Raw genomic sequence first — 20,559 nt, forward strand, 5'->3', positions numbered from 1 at the left:
TTCCAGTTAAACACATTGCTAAAAATCTTTCAAAGCAGATAAAGAAATTCAAATGAAAAGGTTCCATAATGAAAGGTGCTGGCTTATTATATAGTTTCTGCCAGACTCCGAGATCCTGGGTGCCAGAGAGTAATTCTATCCCAGTTGTTGGTAAAAAGATGAATCTCGTTTACACTAAAAGGGCGGTATTACAAGACCCTGGTGTCACCTGTCAAAACAAGAATGTCTAGAACGGAAATTCCAGTAAGCCCTTGGGATGAAGGGCACTCAAAATACAAGAGCAAGCAAAATGCACGTAAATTAACTCCTAATTTGGGAAATCAATAGAGTGTGTGTGTAAATTGATACACACGGTCTGGTGGGTAGCTAGTTTCTAACTCAATTATGACGATCCGGCCTCTGCTCTCTTCCCTGGATCAGTCTGTTCCAGAAGGACCCCCTACAGCTAAGCAGAGGGTAGCTCCGAGGCAATCGCTTCATTTATAAATCTGTCAGATACTAAGTACCAAGGGAACAGTGATAACCAACAGGACAAGCACCAGAATACAGACGTTCTTGCGAGATTTTCTTTTCTGATCGTAAGCAGCTTGCGGAAACTGACCGGCGTGGCTCTGTCTGCACGCGCCTCTGGGCCTTCTCCGTCGGCTTCCGTGCTGTCAGTGGGGTCTCCTTGGTCACGGATCATCACGGGCAAATCTTTAAACCTCTGACGGACGTCCAACGTGTGAGCCTGCAGCTGCCGAACTGCCCTTTCCCTCTCTTTAATCAGTTCCAGTTCCTGCTCCGAGGTGGCCACGTCATTCCCCTGGTTCTGCATCTGGTCCCACTCGTCGTGGCCATCAAAGGACAGGCGCTGCTCTTCCGTGGCCTCCCCTCTGCAGGGAGACGTGCGGCTCTCGCTCTGGCAATCTTCTCCTTTTCCTTTGCAGACCCTCCTCTCCACCCAGCCTGAAAATCCTTTAAGGCTGCGGAGAAGTCATTCAGTTGGCGTCCTTTGTTCTTTCGGAGCGTCCAGTTCCTAACTGTTGCATTTCCTGGGCAAGGTGCTTTGTGGACTATTACAACTGTTGCAAATTTTCCTCCTGTTGCTTGAGTCCTGCTGACTTCCTGGTAGGCTCAGCAAATTCTTTGAGCAGTGGCTGGGCGTCCCCGCCCACCCGTGACTGCTGAAGTCCCGGGGCTGGGGCTCGGAGGGCCCCAGGTTTGGTAAAAGGGACTGTAGGGCATGAGAAGGACCTAAGACCCACCGGTCTGGCACGAAACTCCTCGAAGCAGCCCGCCTGGTTGCACAGGCTGATGGGGAGCTGGGAAGAGAAAGGGCTGGGGGAAGGGGCTGAGGCTGCCCACAGGCTCCCTGCTTCTCTTTCCCAGCTGCTCTTGCCCTTCGCTCACCTCACTCTTGCTTAAATGGCATTGGCCGGGTGACCACCCTCAGATTCACATCTGGATGAGCACCCCAGCCTCCGGGGCCCTCGGTATTTTCACGGGCTGTGTCAGATGCAGAGATGAGACAAGATAACTTCTTAGTTCCCAACTCACCGCACCCCCCTACCCCCCCACGGCCTGTGCTGCCCAAGTTCCCCTTCCGTGGTGACCACAGCTCTGTCACACACGGCTTCCTGTTGGGGCTTCCTTGGCCTCACCCCACATTTGGGGCACTCTGGGCTCCTGCCCTGGCCGGTGCGGACATGGTGCCCCTGCTGCTGCTGCCCCTGCTGTTGGGGGGTGAGTGGGCCTCGGGAGGAGGGCTGGGCACAGGTGGGAGGGGCTGGAGCCCCGGCTGAGCCTCCGTGTGCCCCCAGGGGAGGATCCAGAGTACCAGCTCCGAGTGGAGGAATCCGTGACCGTGCAGGAGGGTCTGTGTGTCCACGTACCCTGTTCCTTCTCCTACCCCTGGAAGCCGTGGTATTCCCGCACGATGCTCTACATATACTGGTTCCGGGATAGGGACGCCTCAAGCAACCGTTCTCCGGTGGCTACGAACAACCCACAGAGAGCAGTGAGGACAGAGGCCCGGGGCCGATTCCGCCTCGTCGGGGACCCCTGGGCCTACAACTGCTCCCTGAGAATCGGAGACGCCATGAAGAGTGACGAGGGAGTCTACTTTTTCCGAGTGGAGAGAGGAGAAGACGTGAGATATACTTACACACATACGACGATGACTCTGCGGGTGGCAGGTACAGCAGGGGCCCCGGGGGAGGGCTCTGGGATGCGGACACCCCCTCTTAGAGCAGGCACGGGACGCCGGAACATTCCCTGCCCCGGGTCTTGCGGCTGGGACGGTTGGAAGAGAGAACGGGGCCCGGGGTCAGCTTGGGCCCTGAGGCCCGGACCCTCTCAGGGTCACCCCGTGGGTCCCCGCCTCCCTGGGGCCCGGGCACCTCCCTGTCTCTTCCTCAGCCCTGACACAGGAACCCGACATCCACTTCCCGGAGCCCCTCAAGTCTGGCTGGCCCGCAGAGCTGACCTGCCGCCTGCCGGGGTCCTGCGAAGGGGGAAGACCTCTCACATTCTCCTGGGTGGGGGCTGCTCTGGACTCGCTGGACCCCGAGACCCTGCATTCCTCGGTGGTGACCTTCACCCCGAGGCCGCAGGACCATGGCACCAACCTCACCTGTCAGGTGAAACTGCCAGAAGTTCAGGCCACCGTGGAAAGAACCATCTGGCTCAATGTCTCCTGTGAGTGCTGGAGAGACGGTAGGGTCCCTCAGGGCAGTGGGGTTTGAGCTGGTGGGGGGCGAGGAGAGAGAGCAAAGACGGCCATCTTCACCTTCTCAGTGTTCCCCTACCCCTTCCCAATGCTCCCCACCCCTTCTCAGTGTTCCCCTATGCCTTTCCAGTGCTCCCTACCCCTTCCTAGTGCTTCCTACCCTTTTTAGTGCTCCCCTACCCCTACTTGGTGCTCCCTACCCCTTCCCAGTCCTCCCTAACCCTTTCCAGTGCTCCCACCCTTTCCTGATGCTCCCGGCCCTTTCCCAATGCACCCACCCCTTCCGAGTGCTCCCCTATGCCTTTCCAGTGCTCCCTATCTGTTTCTAGTGCTTCCTACCCCTTCTTAGTGCTCCCCACCCCTTCTCAGTGCTCCCCCCCTTCCCAGTGCTCCCCACCTTGTCAGTGCTCCCTACCCTTTCCCAGTGCACCCCACCCCTTCCCAGTGCTCCCCACCCCTCCATGGGTGCTGGGTCAGTTTCCATCCCAATCCTCACCTCTGAAGCAGAGCCGTATCTTTCTACCCCAGATGCCCCCCACAACCTCACCATCAGCATCTTCAGCAATGTCACAGGTAGGAAAGAACTGTCCTCTTGGGGGCTGGGACCTGGCCTTGGATGGGGGGGGGGCGGCTTCCACCATGTGGGATGGGGATCGTAGCTGGAATGGGACCAGATAAGGGAAGAGCACGGATAAAGATCACCACCCTCCCTCCTCCACCTTGCCTGGGTGCAAAAGTGGCGTGCTCAGGCACACTCTGTTCACCTCTACGGGGCGCTGCTGTGGTTTTCCTCCTCCCCTCCCGCCCCAGCCTCCTCCATCCTGTTTCCTGCCGAGTTCAGAGTTCACCGACTGAGGCCACCAAACAGTCCAGGCGTGTCCCAGTGGGGGCACCGAGCCTTCTCTGAAGATGCGAAGCCCGGACACTTGAGGTCAACCTCTTTTGGGCGTAAAGCCCAGCCTTTGAGCCCTGTTGGACCCAAGTCAGTGGGCCAGGGAAGGCGAGGGAGATGCCAACCAGATCCTGGGGCGGAGGGAGACATGGAGACTGCCGGTCTCCAGCGCCTGTCTCAATGCCTCTCTCTCCTCTCTCTACATCTCTCCCCCAAAGCCCTCAGCATTCTGGAAAACACCTCATCCCTTCTCATCTGGGAGGGCCAAGCTTTGCGGCTGCTCTGTGCTGCTGCCAGCAACCCCCCCGCCGAGCTGAGCTGGTTCTGGGGGTCCCCTGCCCTGAATGCCACCCCCATGTACAAGACCCACATCCTGGAGCTGCCTCAAGTCGGGGCTGCGGAGGAAGGGACGCTCACCTGCCGAGCTCAGAACTCGCTGGGCTCCCAGCACGTCTCCCTGCGTCTCTCTGTGGTCTGTGAGTGTGGGGACCCCCGGGGGGAGGGGGGGCGGGACGCCCGGGGCCTGGGGAGCAGAGGCGTCGCTGACCCTGCCCCTCCTGTCCCCCCTGCAGGCCCCCCGCGGCTGCTCGGCCCCTCCTGCTCCTGGGAGGGCGAGGGGCTGGGCTGCACCTGCTCCGCCCGAGCCCGGCCGGCCCCCACCCTGCGCTGGCGGCTGGGGGAGGGGCTGCTGGAGGGGAACCACAGCGACGCCTCCTTGACCGTCACCTCCAGCTCCGAGGGGCCCTGGGCCAACAGCTCCCTGAGCCTCAGGGGGCCGCTGCGCTCCGACCTCAGACTCGGCTGCGAGGCCCGGAATGAGCACGGGGCCCAGAGCACCGCCGCCGTCCTGGTGTTGCTGCCAGGTCTGGGGGCTGTGGGGGAAGGGTGGGCAGAGCCGGGGGTGGGGGTGGGGGTGGGGAAGGAGTCTGCATCCTGGAGAAGACGGTCTGGGTGGGCGTGGGGCGGGGGGCGATTGGTGGGACAGGGTGGTCCATCTCGGGCCTCAGCAGGCCCTTCAGTGAGTTCTGCAAGGAGCTAGGAAGGCAAGAGACTGACTCCTGCAGTTCGGTCTCCCTCTCTCCGCAGGGAAGTCGCTCTCCCTGGCAGAAACCGCGACTGCAGCTGTGGGAGGCGCCGGAGCCATGGCTCTGCTGTGCCTGTGCCTGTGTCTCCTCGTCTTCTGGGTGTAAGTCTGTTCGGGGAGGCGCGGGGAGTGCGGGGAGGTCCCCCATCCCAGAAGTACAGGGCTGAGTAGGGCAGCTCGAGAGAAGAAATGCGCTCCTTCATTTTCATCCTGTCCCCATCCTCCCCCAGTCCTAGGGGACCACCAGTCTATTTTCCATCTCTCTGGATTTGCCTCTTCTGGACTTAAACAAAAATGTTAACGTTTATTTATTATTGAGAAACAGAGAGAGACCGAACATGAGCCGGGGGAGAGCAGAGAGAGGGGGAGACACAGACTCCGAAGCAGGCTCCGGGCTCTGAGCTGTCAGCACAGAGCCCGATGCAGGCTTCGGACTCACGAACCGCGAGATCACGACCCGAGCTTGACCGACAGAGCCACCCGGGTGCCCCGGCGTGTACAAGTTTTTCTGTGTTAGACGGATCTTTCGTGATGGAAGTTCAGTCTGGCCAAACCTCTGGTCACCCCGGGGGATGGAGTGCTTCCTGGCCTGTCTGGTTCCAGACCGGATACCTCAGCGGATTGGCCGGGGAGCAGACAGCCTGCCCACGGGAGCCTTCGTGGCTGCAGCGTGCTGCTTTCTCCTTTTAGGGTGAAAGCCCGCAGGAAGCAAGCGTCTGGGAGTCAAGAGGGCATGGCTAATGAAGACCCTGTCATGGGTACAGTCGACTGGGTGAGTGATGCCGGGGTCTTCTCGTGCAGTGGGGGGGCTCTGGACCTGTCCACTGGGGACTCCACACGGAGCTCCTCAGCATTTCCCCGCCCCTGCCCCAGCCTGGTCACCTGAGCAGTCACCTGGGAGGTGACTTCCCTACTCCACTCTTCCCTACTTCCCTTCCAGCCCTTCCGGAGTTTCAATGATGCTTGTTCCCAGTGCTTTGAGAATCAAGTCACATTCCTTGTCCCATGTTTGAAGTCCTTCAGGAGGTGTCCCTTGATGGCCACTCCAGCCCTGGTCTGGCTATGGTGCAGCCACACTGGCCTTCTCGTGGTCTCCCCTACCGCTCGGACCCTTTGCGCAGACAGCTCCTCCCACCAGAAATGCCCTTCTGTCCCCATTTCCGTCACCCCACTTCACGTATCAACATCTTCTGCTCTGGGAAAGCTTTGCCATTTCCTTCCCTGCCAACGCCCACGCCTCCCTCCTCTACGTCCCCAGAGCTCCGTGTCCAGCCCCGTCTCGAGGGGCACATCCCACAACACCGCTGCATTTCGTCGTGTTTGGGATATCTTTGCCGGTGGGGGCTGCAGTTGTCTCTCACTCCGCCCCTGTCCACTGTGTCCCTTCTGCCCTTTTATGAAACTGGGGCCGTGGTGCCCTACATGGAGTTATCCGGAATGCGTTGTTCATGACCAGTCCCTGGAACGGGCATTGTTTGCGTGCACGTACTCGTTTTGTCCATAATATGATGAGCAACGATGAACCCGCCATCCAGCCTCAGACCTCAGACACTGACAGTAACCTCCATCTGCTCGTGTTGCTCTGTGACCCCGTCCTCGGGAAGGCTGCTCTGAAGCTTTCGTTGCCACTGTTACCCCGTATATGTGTGTATACCTGAGATACGCGCTGTTTCGTGTAACTATTTCTGAACCTACAAAGGGTGGCACCCTCTGCGCGCTTCTCCGGCTCCCTTTGTGGACTCATCAACCCTGCAAATTAGGTCCTGGAGATTCATGCCTGTTGTTAGCTGCAGTTACCTGTTTACGGTGTTTCGTTTTTGTTTTTTTTTTTAATTTCTTTTTTTTTTTAACGTTTATTTATTTTGGGGACAGAGAGAGACAGAGCATGCACGGGGGAGGGGCAGAGAGAGAGGGAGACACACAGAATCGGAAACAGGCTCCAGGCTCTGAGCCATCAGCCCAGAGCCCGACGCGGGGCTCGAACTCACGGACCGCGAGATCGTGACCTGGGCTGACGTCGGCCGCTCAACCGACTGAGCCACCCAGGCGCCCCCGGTGTTTCGTTTTATGATCGTGTCTATTGCCTAAGCTCGTCTTGCTGGACATTTGAGTTGCTCCAGATCTCATTGGATTCACATACGAGCGTTCGTTTTTTTTTGTTTTTTTGGCAACATTACGTAAGAATTTAATTACTAGGTCAGAGGGTGTGTGAATGTTCCTATCCTGACAAATGGTTTTCCATGTGTACACCTGTCTGTGCCTCTTGGATCCTGTTGACCTATACAGTCTCTGTGCTTGGTTTTCTCAATTTTTTGGGTCGTCTCACTCTCTCGCTATGGTTTTGATTTGCGTTTCATTAGTTGTCAAGGAGCATGAAAATCTCTGTCTTCAGTGGCATATGAACACCTCCTCTCTAAAATGCTTGGTCCCGGGACGCCTGGGTGGCTCAGTCAGTTAAGCGTCCAGCTTTGGCTCAGGTCATGATCTCACCGTTCAGAGTTCGAGCCCCGCATTGGGCACAGAGCCCACTTTGGATCTTCTCTCAGAGCCCCTCCCCTGCCCTCTCTCTCTCTTTGTCTCTCAAAAATAAAATAAATGTTAAAAAAATAAAATTCCTGGTCTCATCTGCAGCCCATTTCCCTGCAGCCCATAGGGTGTTTGACTTTCTTACTGAATTGATTGGAGAGCTTTATACATTCATACTGGTTTCTTTTTTTCAGTTATATGCACTGTAAATATCTTCCAGTGAGTAATTTGTCTTCACTTTTTAAAGGTGACCTTTGATGAACATAAGTTCTTAATTGCAATATAACCATATTCACTAATCTTCTCTGTTCTTTTTTTTAAAAGATAGATTGACATAGCTTTCTTTTTTTTTAAATTATTTATTTATTTATTTTGAAATAGAGAGAGAGAGAAAGAGAGAGAGCAGGGGAGGGGCAGAGAGAGAGGGAGAGGGAGAATCCCAAGCAGGTTCTTCCCTGTCAGCACAGAGCCTGATGTGGGCCTCGAACTCACAAACCATGAGATCACGACCTGAGCCGAAATCAAGAGTTGGTGGCTTAACCAACTGAGCCACCCGGGTGCCCCTGATCTTCTCTTTTCTGTTGAATGCCTTTTGGGTTTCATTTAAGACAATCTTTCTTTTTTAATTTTAATTTTTTTTAACTATTTGGTAAAGTTTATTTATTTATTTTGAGAGAGAGAGAGAGAGAGCACGCGAGCATGAGCAGGGGAGGGGCCGCACTGTCAGCGCGGAGCTCAACGTGAGGCTCCAACTCAGGAACCTTGAGATCATGACCTGAGCAGAAATCAAGAGTCGGACGTTTAACCGACTGAGCCACCCGAGTGCCCCTAAAAAAGTCTTTCTTCTCCTAAGATTAGAATGATATTCAAGTATAGTTTCTACTAAAAGTTTTACGTGTTCCTTTGGACATGTGAAGCCTTAATCTACCCGGAGTTGATTTGTGTGTGGTGTGCAGTTTTGATCTATGTATGTTCCTCCTCGACGTTTGGAATAATGTCTCTCTCTCCTCTCTGCTGATCTGCCCTCTACTCTGTCAGACATCAGAAGTCTATACATGCGTGGCCTCTGTCTGTGGCCTTCTATTCTGTTCCAGTGGTCGATTTTACTGTCCCTGAGTCAGAACTGTCTATAGAGGCAATAGAATCTACAGACCCAAAACTAAGTCCTACTGTCTGATAGAGCAGGCTCCTCTCCTTAATCTTCTTTAAAATAGTGTCTTGGCTATTCCTGGACTTTTGCTGTTCTATTAAATATTAGAATCGGTTTATCAAGTTCCAAAAAACACTCCTGTTAGTGTTTTGGCTGGAATGACATTGCATCTGTAGATCAACTTGGGAAGAATATACTTATTTATAAACTCAAGTCTCCTTGTCTGCAAAAACAGGTTATCTATTAGTCTAAGTTTTTTTTTTTTTTCCCAAGAAAGATGTAGAAATCCTTCAACACATCTTGCGAACCTTTTGTCAGTTTTCTTCCTTAATACTAGTTTTGTTACTGTTATAAATGCCATCTTTTTAAAAGTGCATTTTCTGATCACTTATCGCTGATATGGGGAATGAAAACATTTAAAAAAAATTACAGATTGGTCTTAGGTGTCATTTAGAGTCTTGCTGGTTTGGTAGCTGGAGCATTCTTAGATATGATTCATAAGCCTGCTGAACCATTCTTTTACAGAGATATGGATACTGTCTGAAAAGTTTGTGATATTCTTGTTTTAAATTGTCATGGCTTTGGGGCGCCTGGTGGCTCAGTCGGTTAAGCGTCCACTTCGGCTCAGGTCATGATCTCGCGGTTCATGAGTTCGAACCCCGCGTCAGGCTCTGTGCTGACAGCTCGGAGCCTGGAGCCTGCTTGGGATTCTGTGGCTCCCTCTCTGCCCATCCCCTGCCCATAGTCTGTCTTTCTCTCTGTCAAAAATAAGTAAAATATTAAAAAAATTAAAAATTAAAAGCATTGCCATGGCTGCTGAATCAAAGCAGCTGATTTGATGCAAATATAGTGTCATTTCCTTCAAAAATCAACTCATCCTTTTAGACTTTAGATACAGAACAAGAAACACCTGATCTCATGCATTCTCTTCGGATGTATTTTTCTTCTAAGAGATTTCTTTTTTTTTTTTTTAACTTGAGAGAGAGAGCGCGCGCATGCACAAGTGAGGGAGAGAGAGAGAGAAGTGAGGGAGATGGGGAGAGAGAGAGAGAATCTTTCTTTTTTCATGTTTATTTATTTTGAGAGAGAGCACGCAACAGCATGAGTGGGGGAAGGTCAGAGAGAGAAAGAGAGAGAGAGAGAGAGAGAGAGAGAGAGAGAGAGAATCCCAAGCAGGCTCCACATGTCCGTGCAGAACCCGATGCGGGGCTCCATCCCGTGAACCGTGAGATCACGACCTGAGCTGAAATCAAGAGTTGGGGGGCGCCTGGGTGGCGCAGTCGGTTAAGCGTCCGACTTCAGCCAGGTCACGATCTCGCGGTCCGTGAGTTCGAGCCCCGCGTCGGGCTCTGGGCTGATGGCTCAGAGCCTGGAGCCTGTTTCCGATTCTGTGTCTCCCTCTCTCTCTGCCCCTCCCCCGTTCATGCTCTGTCTCTCTCTGTCCCAAAAATAAATAAACGTTGGAAAAAAAAAAAAAAAGAGTTGGGCGCTTAACCGACTGAGCCACCCCGGCGCCCCAAGATCCCATATTTCAACAAATGACTCACTCCCCTGAATCAGTGATGGGGAAAGTAAGCACACTCAGACTCTGGCCTCTGGTAAACAGAGATCTGTGGAACACGAATTGTGGGCAGTAAGTGACTAAAGACTGAACACCAGCCAGTTCCTTCATTTGTTCAGACAGCTCCTCCTTCTACTTTCCCCCTTATGGGGCCAAACCGCCCTGCAGATTCTTCTGGGGCTTCGCTGTAAATGTTCACATCTTTTCATTGACACCCGCCCCTTCAGGGGGTTAGTGGTCTGGATCCTAAGCATTGTCTTCAGTCTCTCAGTAGATGCGGCAACGTATGAAACGCAATTACGTGCTTGTCGATCTTATGTTCTTCCAGCTTGCTAAGCTCTCTTGTTCGTTCTCATCATTTGTATGTAGACATTGAACTATTTTTAACAGGGTTTTTTTTTTTTTTTTTTTTGATTTAACAAATATCACAGGGGTGCCTGGCTGGTTCAGTTGGAAGAGCATGTGACTCTTGATCTTGGGGTGGTGAGTTCCAGCCCCCACGTTGGGTGTGGAACCTACTTAAAAAATTAAAAAGGGGGGTTGTGGGAGGAGGGATTGGCTAAATGGGGAAGGGGCACTAAGGAACCTACTCCTGAAATCATTGTTGCACTATATGCTAACTAATTTGGATGTAATTTTAAAAAATAAAAAATAAAACAAGCTAAAATTAAAAAAATTTGTAAAGGATCCTAGGTTGGGGTGCCTGGCTGGCTCGGTTGGTGGAGTTCGGTTGATCAGAGCATTAAATAAATGTTCTCAAACCCACAAGTCCTCAGAAGTCTTAATACAAGAAAACCCAAACTGAAAACACATTACACTTTCCCTTTGGTTCTGATATTCTTTTTTTTCTTCTTAAAGCTTTTTTTTTTTTTTTTAAGTTTATTTATTTATTTTGAGGGAAAGCAGGAGAGGGGCAGAGAGAGAATCCCAAGCAGGCTCTCCATCCAGCAGCGCTGAGCCTGATGCGGGGATCAAACTCACGAGCCATGAGATCATGACCTGAGCCAAAACCAAGAGTCGGACACTTAACTGACTGAGTCACCCAGGCGCCCTGGTTTTGATATTCTTAAAATTTACTATACTGTATTGGGGTGTGAGGTTTCCCTGGTCTTTTTTCTTGCGCTTGTGGGCCCTTTCAGCTGGAATGGTTTACCTCTCTTCAATTCAATTTTATCTCCACTGTTTTTGTTCACATATTTTCTCCTCTTTTTATTTCCAATAACACAACAGGCCTGAGTTTGGTTCCTGGCTCTGTCTGTTACTAGATGAGTAATCTTGGGCCTCCCACCTCAGTCTACCATGCCTGTAAAACGGGAATAATAAGTATCATTCATACTGTGTGTGTGTGTGTGTGTGTGAATTAAATGTAATTAGTAAGCCTTCAGTATGGCCTAATCAGTCATAGCGTTACAGAATTTTAAATGGATGAGTGAAGGGCAGCTGGGTAGCTCAGTCGGGTAGGTGTCTCTTGACTTCAGGTCAGGTCAGGTCATGATCTCACGGTTCGTGAGTTGGAGCCCAGCATCAGGCTCCACACTATCAGCTTGGGGTTCTCTCTCTCCCTCTCTCTCACTCCCTCTGGCCCTCCCCTGCTCTCTCTCTCTCTCTCTCTCTCAAATTAAATAAGTAAACTTAAAAAAATAAATGGATGAGTGAATCACTGGGTTCATAGGAAATGTGTGTGAATAGGAGGATGAATGAACAAATGTCCCATTAGCCCAACCTCCCTTGAGGGGGACCACGTCTGCCTCATTCCTTCTCCGACTCTCGTTTCTCTTTCACTCAGGGTTCCAGGAAGAAGCCCTGGCCAGACAGCCCCCCAGATCAAACGACCCCTGCCGGGGATGCCCCTCCCTCGGGGGAGCAGCAGGAGCTCCATTACGCCTCCTTCAGCTTTCACGGGATAAAGATGAGGGAACCTCAGGACCAGGAGGCCACCAGCACCAGTGAGTACTCGGAGATCAGGACGAGCAAGTGAGGGCCGCCTGGAGCCAGGAAGCCCAGCCCCTGCGGGGAGAGGAGAAGTCAGGCGCCAACTGATGAAGTGCGTGGAGCCCTGTGGCGATATAAAGGAGCAGGACTGTCCGGGTGTCCCCGGGTGGAGCAGATTTGGGCTCAAACGTAGCCTGTCAAGCAAGTCGCTTCATCTCTGCGTGCTTCATTTTCCCGTTCCGTAAATCAGAGATCATGCCTTCTGCCTTAAAGGTGGTTGTGAACAGTAAAGAAATTAACACAGAGAAATCAGCCAACAGAGGTCCTATCGCACCATGGGGCTCAGTGCCTACTGATCTGTCTTCTTTGGACAGAAAGGTCCTGCTGGAAAGTTACCCTGGGGCTGAGGGTGACCGCCCCGGCACACAGTAGCAACCGGCTGGTGTCATTCTCCTTCAAAGCCTCCCCAGGGAAAGACCAGCCCCTCAGCCTGGATTTTGGTTTCACGATACAGCATCTTATCATCTCTGTGGGGTCTTCTCTGCGTCCCACTTGTATCTGTCCATTCTTCCAGCACATTCCATCACCTCCTGACCTCCAGTCCCTTCCCTGTCTCATTTATGGGCCCCCACAGGGATCTGTCCAACAGCCAGAGAGCTGACCCTGAGTCTCCTCCACAAACCCATTCAAGGCTCCCTAGGCTTAGACAATACATCACAAACATCTGCCCCCACCCCTGGCATTTGAAGTCCACCAACCCCCCCCCAACCCCTGCTATCTCCTGTTGGAAAAGAAACAATGGGCCCTGAGTGGAGGCACTTGCCCCACAACAGCAAACCCAAGACTCACTGTGGTTTCAACCTCTCCCAAAAATGTGACCTTTAAACAGTCGGTCCGAAATTTCCTGATCAGCACTGGTGAGGTCACCTGCAGGGTAAGATCTTCCCCCAAAAAGGTGGCCCGATCTGGGGGGAAAAAATCCTTCCTTTCTTTTGAGAATACTTCCTCATGCCACCCTCCTGCCTTTAAACACCTTCTGCTACTTACAACTCCTCAGGGCACCCATCTCCTTACTGGAAGGGACACTGCCAAACTCATGAGGCTTTGAATAGAGCCAATTACATGCCCAGATTTCCTCGGTTGAGTTTTTATTCTTTTTCAAAAATGTTTATTTATTTTTGAGAGAGTGTGCGAGTGAGGGAGGGGCAGAGGATTCAAAGCGGGTTCTACACTGAGAGCCAGATGCGGGGCTCGACCTGTCAGATCATGACCTGAGCTGAAGTCAAGAGTTGGATGCTTAACCAACTGAGCCACCAAGGTGCCTTCAACAAGCTTTTCTGATCCCAACTGCCTGACACTATGCTTTTGATTGCCATACAAAAGAAAAGTTTTTCTAGAAGGAGGTGAGCAAGAAAGTTATCAGCTACAGGAAAGGATTGTTTCAGGCAAGACTGCTCTTGTAAAGAGCTCTGTAAAGATAAGGGGTCTTCTTGTGCAGATGACCTCATCTTCCTTTAGGGGATGGAGAGGTCCTTGTGGCCAACTCATTGGCACTGATTGTCAATAGCCAAAGTATAGAAAGAGCCCAAATGTCCATTGATGGATAAATGGATAAAGAATATATATATATATATATATATATATATATATATATATTGCGTGTGTGTGTATACACACACACACACACAATGGAGTATTACTTGGCAATCAAAAGGAATGAAATCTTGCCATTTGCAACAATGTGGATGGAACTAGAGGGTATTATGCTAAGTGAAATTAGTCAAAAAAAGACAAATACCATATGACTTCACTCACATAAGGAAAAGATATAAAACAGATGAACATGAGGGAAGGGAAGCAAAAATAATACAAAAATGGGAAGGGCGACAAAACATAAGAGACCCTTAAATACAGAGAACAAACTGAGGGTTGCTGGAGGGGTTGTGGGAGGGCAGATGGGCTAAATTGGCAAGGGGGCATTAAGGAAGACACTTGTTGGGATGAGCACTGGGTGTTATATGCAGGGGATGAACCACTGCATTCTACTCCTGATATTATTAGTGCGCTATATGCTAACTAACTTGGATGTAAATTTAAAAAAATAAATGATTAAAAAAATTCCTGACTATAAAATAGTTCAATGTCTACATACAAATGATGAGAACGAACAAGAGAGCTTAGCAAGCTGGAAGAATATAAGATCGACAAGCACGTAATTGCGTTTCATACGTTGCCGCATCTACTGAGAGACTGAAGACAATGCTTAGGATCCAGACCACTAACCCCCTGAAGGGGCGGGTGTCAATGAAAAGACGTGAACATTTACAGCGAAGCCCCAGAAGAATCTGCGGGGCGGTTTGGCCCCATAAGGGGGAAAGTAGAAGGAGGAGCTCTCTGAACAAATGAGGTTAAGACTGTATTTCTGGGAGAGAACAAGGACTTTAATCATCTCCACTTTGACCTTGGTCTGTACTTTCTAATTAAGTTCTTTCCAGCGTATTTCTTCACTCAAGCAAAAGACCTTGCAGGCAAAGCATCCCTCGTTGGGAACTGAAACTACTCCCTCAAGCAATAAAAAGACTGCCCTGGGCCAGTAAGACCCAGCATGACTAATCCCAAGACCATGATCAACCTGACCTTTACTGCCCAGCCACATGTCCCCACTGCCCTTCATCCCACATTTTCCTTATATAAACCTATGAATATTTTCAGCACTCTGGAGACAGAGTGAGACATTAGTCCTGCGTCTTCCCCGGGGTTGGCCTCACTGGAGTAAATCCCTTTCTTGTTCCACCTCCGCTTATGTCTCTGCCTTCAGATTTTGTCAGCAGCGAGTGGCCAACCCAGTCTGTTTGGGATCCTCAGAGCAGGTGCACTTGCGACTCTGTGCCTTGGTTATATGAGGTTGAAACTGCAGTTAGGTATGTGTTAACTTAAGTGACGCCATTTTGGGCCTGTGGATTTTCTTTTCTATTTTGTCTTGTCTTTTCTTTTCTTTTCCTTTCCTTTATATTTTATTTTATTTTACTTTAGTTTTTAGTTTAATTCCAGTATAGTTAACATACAATGTTATATTAATTTCAGCCGGTACAATCTGGTGACTCAACAGTTCTATATCTTACTCAGTGCTCATCATGAGGATAAGTGTACTTTTAATCCCTATCACCTATTTCCCCCATCTCCCCCACCTCCCCTCTGGTAACCATCTGTTTGTTCTCTAGAGTTAAGAGTCTGTTTTTCAATTTGTCTCTTTTCTTCTTTGTTCATTTGTTTTGTTTCTTAAATTCCACATATGAGTGAAATCATATGGTATTTGTCTCTCTCTGGCTGACTTACTTCGCTTAGCTTTATTCCGTCTAGATCCATCCATGTTGTTGTAAATGACAAGATTTCATTCTTGTTTATGGCTGAGCAATATTCCATTGTGCATGTATACCACGTCTTTCTTACCCACGCATCTCTGGATGAACACTTCTCTCTTCCATAATTTGCCTATTGTAAATAATGTTGCAATAAACATCGAGGTGTGTATATCTTTTGGAATTAGTGGTTTTTGTATTCTTTGGGTAAATACTCAGTAGAATTACTGGATCATATGGTAGTTCTATTTTTAATTTTTTTAAGGAACCTACATACTGTCTTCTCACCGTGGCTGTGCCAGTTTGCATTCCCACCAACAGCTCATGAGGGTTCCTTTTTCTCCACAGCCTCACCAACATTTGTTGTTTCTTGTGTTTTTGTTTTTTTTTTTTTTGTTTTGTTTTTGTTTTTTTTCAACGTTTATTTATTTTTGGGACAGAGAGAGACAGAGCATGAACGGGGGAGGGGCAGAGAGAGAGGGAGACACAGAATCGGAAACAGGCTCCAGGCTCTGAGCCATCAGCCCAGAGCCTGACGCGGGGCTCAAACTCACGGACCGCGAGATCGTGACCTGGCTGAAGTCGGACGCTTAACCGACTGCGCCACCCAGGCGCCCCATGTGTGGGTTTTTAAAAAAGATTTTAAAGTAATCTCTACACCCAACACGAAGCTTGAACTCACAACCCCAAGATCAAGAACCTCATGCTCCACCAACTGAGCCAGTCAGGTGACCGGTTTTTGTTTTGTTTTAAATCTCTGCACATTCTTCCCCATTATGCCCGGCTTCTCCCCCAGTTCGCTGCTCCATCATAGCTGACTTAACATTCTCAAAAACTACCCTCTCTATAGGTCGCACTGAGATCTTAATTCTTAGTGGAGGCCTGACAAGCTTGGTAGCTTCTCTAAAATATGAAGTTCACAGGAGAACTTCCTTTTCTAGGGACATTCCACTGGCAAATGCTAAGTGAAATCCACTCTGTCACTAATAGCGAGCATGTTGCATGTCCACTAGGGCAGAGTCTCCCGAAATTGTTAGAAGGTGACATGGGGACTGGTCCTTGGAGACACGATCTTGATACCTTTAGATTCCCCCCACCCCATGGTGGTCTCTCCTTCTGCTGTCTGCTGTCACCATCAGTCCCGGACTATTGTCTGATGGTCTCCATCCCTTATAAGTAAAACACCTTCCCAGTGTGCATCATCTGCTTTCCCGGGACCAGGGTACAGTGGGTTCAGGAGTCACTATCTATGGTGTCAGGTTTGTGTGGATCACAACCCCAGCCCCCAAACGCACGGTGATCTCGCAGTGATGTGAGACCCTGCGAAGGTGGCTTATCACATCAAGTCTCAGTTTCCCACTGGATGAGGAGGATTGTTAGCCAGTCTTCTCTAGGATTGGTTGTGAGGGTTCAACGGGGCAATACGTAGAAAGGTACAACCCTGAGTCAGCACATGAGGACCTCCAGTGAATCTCCATCTCTTTCCTAATCCTCTGCTCGGAGGGAGATCCGGGCACAGGGTTGCTTCTTAAAGTGTGGTCCAAGGGCCAGCAGCATGACATAACCTGGAACCTCAGAGAAGACCTTGTCCCTCCCTGTCCCTTCGCCAGCAGACACCACAAGGTGAAAAGCATGTTAAGGCAACAAGAGGGTTGAGGGGAAAAGCACAGAGATGAGCCCGGTCCACTCCACCCCTTCTTCTGGCTTCTCCTTCCTAAGAAGGCCCCGGACTTTCAGAAATTGCTGCGACCTAGGTCCCCTGCTGGCCTAGAGCTCGGGACCTTGCACCTATGGATTGGGGTCCTTGGCAGAGTTGGGGTTTCCTGAACTCACCCAGCTTTGCTCCAGAACCATGGACAGCACCAACCCTTGGGCTGGGAGGTCCCCAGGTCTGGCAGGATGGGCGGAGCGCCCCCTGGAGGTAGTTCCCTGACTTGCCTCAGATGCAGAGATCAGAAGTCAGGGGATTGACCGGCGAGTTATTCTGTCCTAGGGGACAGAGATGCTGGCCAGAGCACGTCCAAGCTTCTCCTTAGTCACCCTCTGAAAATCCACTCATCCTGGGGACTCAGCTTCAGAGACACAATGCATTTCTCACAGAACACTGGATGCCTTGCCCCTCAGGGCTGACTCTGCCCTCACCCTGTCCAGAAAACCCTCCCTCTCCTCACTTCCCAGCGGGTTGATATTTGCTGTTGCACTTTTTAAAGTTTATTTATTTTTGAGAAGGGAGGGAGGGGCAGAGAAAAGGAGGGAGAGAGAGAATCCCAAGCAGGCCCTGAACTGTCAGCACAGAGCCTGATGTGGGGCTTGAACTCACAGTGAGATCATGACCTGAGTTGAAATCAAGAGTCGGCCGCTTACCCGACTGAGCCACCCAGGCGCTCTCGGAGTCGGGAATCTTCTTAATCCGCTCTGGGATTGAGTGTGTTTGAAGCTGGGTTCTGGTGTTTTTGTGGATGGGCCTACTTCCGGGTGACCCTTACTTCAAATTTGTAACTCTGCTTGGGTCCTAACGGGTACTTACTGGGCCTCTACTTTTTAGGAGACCCTGAACTTCAGACTGTGTTTATCCTGTTTCATGAGGCTGCCCAGGGGACAAGAGCAGGTGTTGGGCTGACTCAACACTGTTCCCTCCCCCCAGATTCTGGCCCTTCCAGTCCCTGCCCACGTAGCTCTGCACTCCAATTCTGTGTCCGGTCCCATGACACCGTTGAAAGTTCTGCTCAGATCCCCAGCCTCTTTACCCTGTTTTCTGCCTGCTTCCGCTTCTGGCCCCTCCAGCAGAATGAGCCTCTTTTCTGTGGGATCCTGGCTGCTTTTCCAGTTGGCCTCAGTGGAAAAGTTCTGGCATGATATACTCTGTCGTGGCTGGAAACCTCCCTTGCTTTATTTTGGTCTTCTCCTGAGTCACTTTCTCAAAAAGGCCCTGACCTCCCAAACTGAAACAGCACCCCCTTCACACTTTTGCGTTAAGCTCTTTGTTATTCATACATAGCTCACATCATCAGAGGTCAGATTGCATACTGATTTGTCTATGCCTCTCTCCCAAATACTAGAAGTTCCACGGCTGATAGTTGGTTTTTTGTTTGTTTGTTTGTTTTTTATTTGAGAGAGAGAGAGAGCGCGCGTGCACGAAAGCAGAGGAGAAGGGCACAGAGGGAGAGAGAATCCCAAGCAGGCTCCTTGCTCATGGATCGTGACCTGAGCCGAAATCAAGAGTCTGTTGCTGAACTGAGCCACCCAGGCACCTTGGAGAGTTCTTTTTTAAATTTTCTTTTTTTTTTTTTTTTCTTCCAGTAATCTCTGCACCCAACGTGAGGTCGAACTCACGACCCCGAGATCAAGAGTCGAATGCTCTTCTGACTGAGCCAACCAGGTGCCGGGAATGAGGGTTTTTTGCCCACCCGCCCCCCCCCCCCACCTTTGTTTGCTCAAAGGTAAACATCAAGGTTACTGGAAATGAGTCCCTCAAGTGAAGCGGTTTTGCTTATGGTGCAACAGGCAGACATGACACATAGTAGGTCCTACAGAAGCGTTAGACTCTCCTGAGCATGCCCAGAACCTGGCAGAGTATGAGGCAAGCAGCCCCCTAATTCCTACCGGCTCTGAGACACAGGAGTACTGGCCCCTCCAGCCCCTTTTCCAGGCCCCCAGCCCCTCCTCCCTCAGACCCGAGAGTCCCGGCCCCCAGCCCCTCCTCCCTCAGACCCGGAAGTCCCGGCCCCCAGCCCCTCCTCCCTCAGACCCAGGAGTCCCGGCCCCCAGCTTCTGCGGGGTCGGCGGCGACCGGTCCCGTCCGTCCCCCTCCCAGCCTCGCACCGAAGCCCGGGCGGAGGTCCCTTGGGTTTATTCGCAGCGCTCTTTACAGGCAGCCCCGCACCCCCCGGCGGCGGGGCCCGGCGCAGAGCCGGGGTCGCTGGGAGGCGGGGGTGGCGGCCCCGACGACCCCTCCTCGTCGCGCCCCCCGCGGCCCTTGCCGATGGCCAGGCGGGGCCGGCCGCGCTGCAGCCCGTCCAGGAGGGCGCAGGCCTGGCAGAGCGCGCGGCTGGCCAGCGCCCCGCAGCGGGAGCAGGCGCCGGGGGGCGGGGGCCGCGCGGCCGGGGCCAAGGCCAGGCGCTCGGCCGAGTGCACCAGGTCCAGCGCCGCCGACGGCCGCGCCGCCTCCAGGAGCTTGAGCAGGTGGCGCGCGTGGCCGCGGAAGGCCTCGGGCGCGTAGACGCACTCCTCCGAGAAGTAGTCGAGGCGGCGGAAGTGCGCGTACAGCACCACCTCCTTCTGCGAGGCCAGCTGCAGGGGGCGGCAGCGCGGCAGCGCGCCCCCCTCGCCCCGCGAGCCCAGGCCCCCGCCCCGGGCCAGCCGCCCCGCGTCGCCCCGCAGGAAGTTCATGAGCACGGTCTCCGCCATGTCGTCGGCGTTGTGGCCTGGGGGAGAGAGACGGGGAGCCGGTGAGATGGGGGCGCCGCCGTGGGGCAGCAGGGACCCAGACGGACGGGGAGGGGCCCTGGAGAGCGGCACAGAGTGGGCGTCCCGGGCTGGAGACCCCCACCCCACCCCCAGACACTGCAGGACGCCAGGACCAGGAGAGAGATGGGGGGGGGGGCGCGGGGGGAACAGCAGGGAGGGCCGGACAGGGCCATGGAGACCCCTGGGCACCGCGCGACAGCCCGGTGGAGGTGGGCGGTGGGCACAGTGAGAAACGAGAGGGGACACACAGGCCTCCAGGAGGCAACCCGGGGTGCCCTCATTTGCCACCCACTTATCGCCAACCAGGCCCTGTGCCAGCTGCTTTTTCAGGAGGGTAGTAGAAGTGCTTTACGCTACAAATATCTTTTCAGTCTCAGTTGAAGGTGTACGTCACACGGCACCGGCACCGGAGAAGTCAAAGCGGCCTCTAACGGTCAGTGGAGGTTGTCAAGGAGGCTGCTGTCCCAGTGCCGGGGAATGCGGATCACCGCGTGCAGGAAGGCCAGCGAGAGCTTCAGTATTTACTCAGCGGTCACCATAAACGTCACCTAAACGTCTACCTATTCTGCATCTTGTCGTCTTATACTTGAGTCTGTCTGGTCCGACAGACACTGGTCTTCTTGGGGCTTCTCCAGTTGGCCACACTTTCCCTCCTCAGGGCCTTTGCACCAGCCACCTCCTCTGCTCAGACCCCAACAACTGGGTCTCCCCTTCACTGGTTACTCAGGCGGCCTTCAGGTCAGGCTCGCTCAGGAACCACTCCCTAACTCCAGGCTTCCCCCTTCACTGGGTCCTCCTGTTATAAACTGGCAAAGTCTGTGTGATTTTTCCTTAGCAGCACTTACCGGGTTATAATTATGGACATGTCGGGAGGGCAG

At 52.2% G+C, this 20,559-nt stretch overlaps 2 protein-coding genes, 2 long non-coding RNA genes and 1 pseudogene across 7 annotated transcripts in view; 2 read left to right on the forward strand and 3 right to left on the reverse strand.

The window, feature by feature from the left end:
• Positions 1-1,690, reverse strand: LOC123578497 (annotated as a pseudogene).
• LOC123577991 (sialic acid-binding Ig-like lectin 5) lies at positions 1,660-14,569 on the forward strand. Of its 4 annotated transcripts, XM_045440454.1 has the most exons (10): positions 1,660-1,725; positions 1,803-2,177; positions 2,401-2,679; positions 3,239-3,283; positions 3,821-4,078; positions 4,175-4,465; positions 4,689-4,788; positions 5,377-5,458; positions 11,710-11,869; positions 14,384-14,569. In XM_045440454.1, the coding sequence occupies exons 1-10, from the start codon at positions 1,689-1,691 to the stop codon at positions 14,407-14,409; spliced, it is 1,653 nt and encodes a 550-aa protein (XP_045296410.1). In that variant the 5' UTR covers positions 1,660-1,688; the 3' UTR covers positions 14,410-14,569. The 4 variants fall into 4 exon arrangements, with proteins under 4 accessions (XP_045296410.1, XP_045296409.1, XP_045296411.1 ...); XM_045440453.1 differs by lacking the exon at positions 14,384-14,569 and having other exon boundaries at positions 11,710-12,990; XM_045440455.1 differs by lacking the exons at positions 11,710-11,869; positions 14,384-14,569 and adding an exon at positions 7,047-7,211.
• Positions 13,187-20,559, reverse strand: part of LOC123578033 — a 14,819-nt gene continuing 7,446 nt past the window's right edge. Inside the window, exons 2-3 of the long non-coding RNA XR_006702205.1 lie at positions 18,094-18,097; positions 13,187-13,311 (exon numbers count right to left, since the gene is read on the reverse strand). This is a non-coding gene — a long non-coding RNA (uncharacterized LOC123578033). The remainder of the gene's footprint in view (positions 13,312-18,093; positions 18,098-20,559) is intronic.
• LOC123578005 (cytoplasmic tRNA 2-thiolation protein 1) overlaps positions 19,048-20,559 on the reverse strand; it is a 2,716-nt gene continuing 1,204 nt past the window's right edge. The window contains exon 2 of the mRNA XM_045440493.1: positions 19,048-19,638. Within this exon, the coding sequence (XP_045296449.1) occupies positions 19,064-19,638 (575 nt within the window). The 3' untranslated portion in view covers positions 19,048-19,063. The remainder of the gene's footprint in view (positions 19,639-20,559) is intronic.
• LOC123578027 lies at positions 19,547-20,251 on the forward strand. Its single transcript, XR_006702196.1, has 2 exons — positions 19,547-19,662; positions 20,053-20,251. It is a non-coding gene; the product is annotated as an uncharacterized LOC123578027 (long non-coding RNA).

The sequence above is a fragment of the Leopardus geoffroyi genome, chromosome E2, assembly GCF_018350155.1.
Source record: "Leopardus geoffroyi isolate Oge1 chromosome E2, O.geoffroyi_Oge1_pat1.0, whole genome shotgun sequence".
NCBI lineage: Eukaryota > Metazoa > Chordata > Mammalia > Carnivora > Felidae > Leopardus > Leopardus geoffroyi.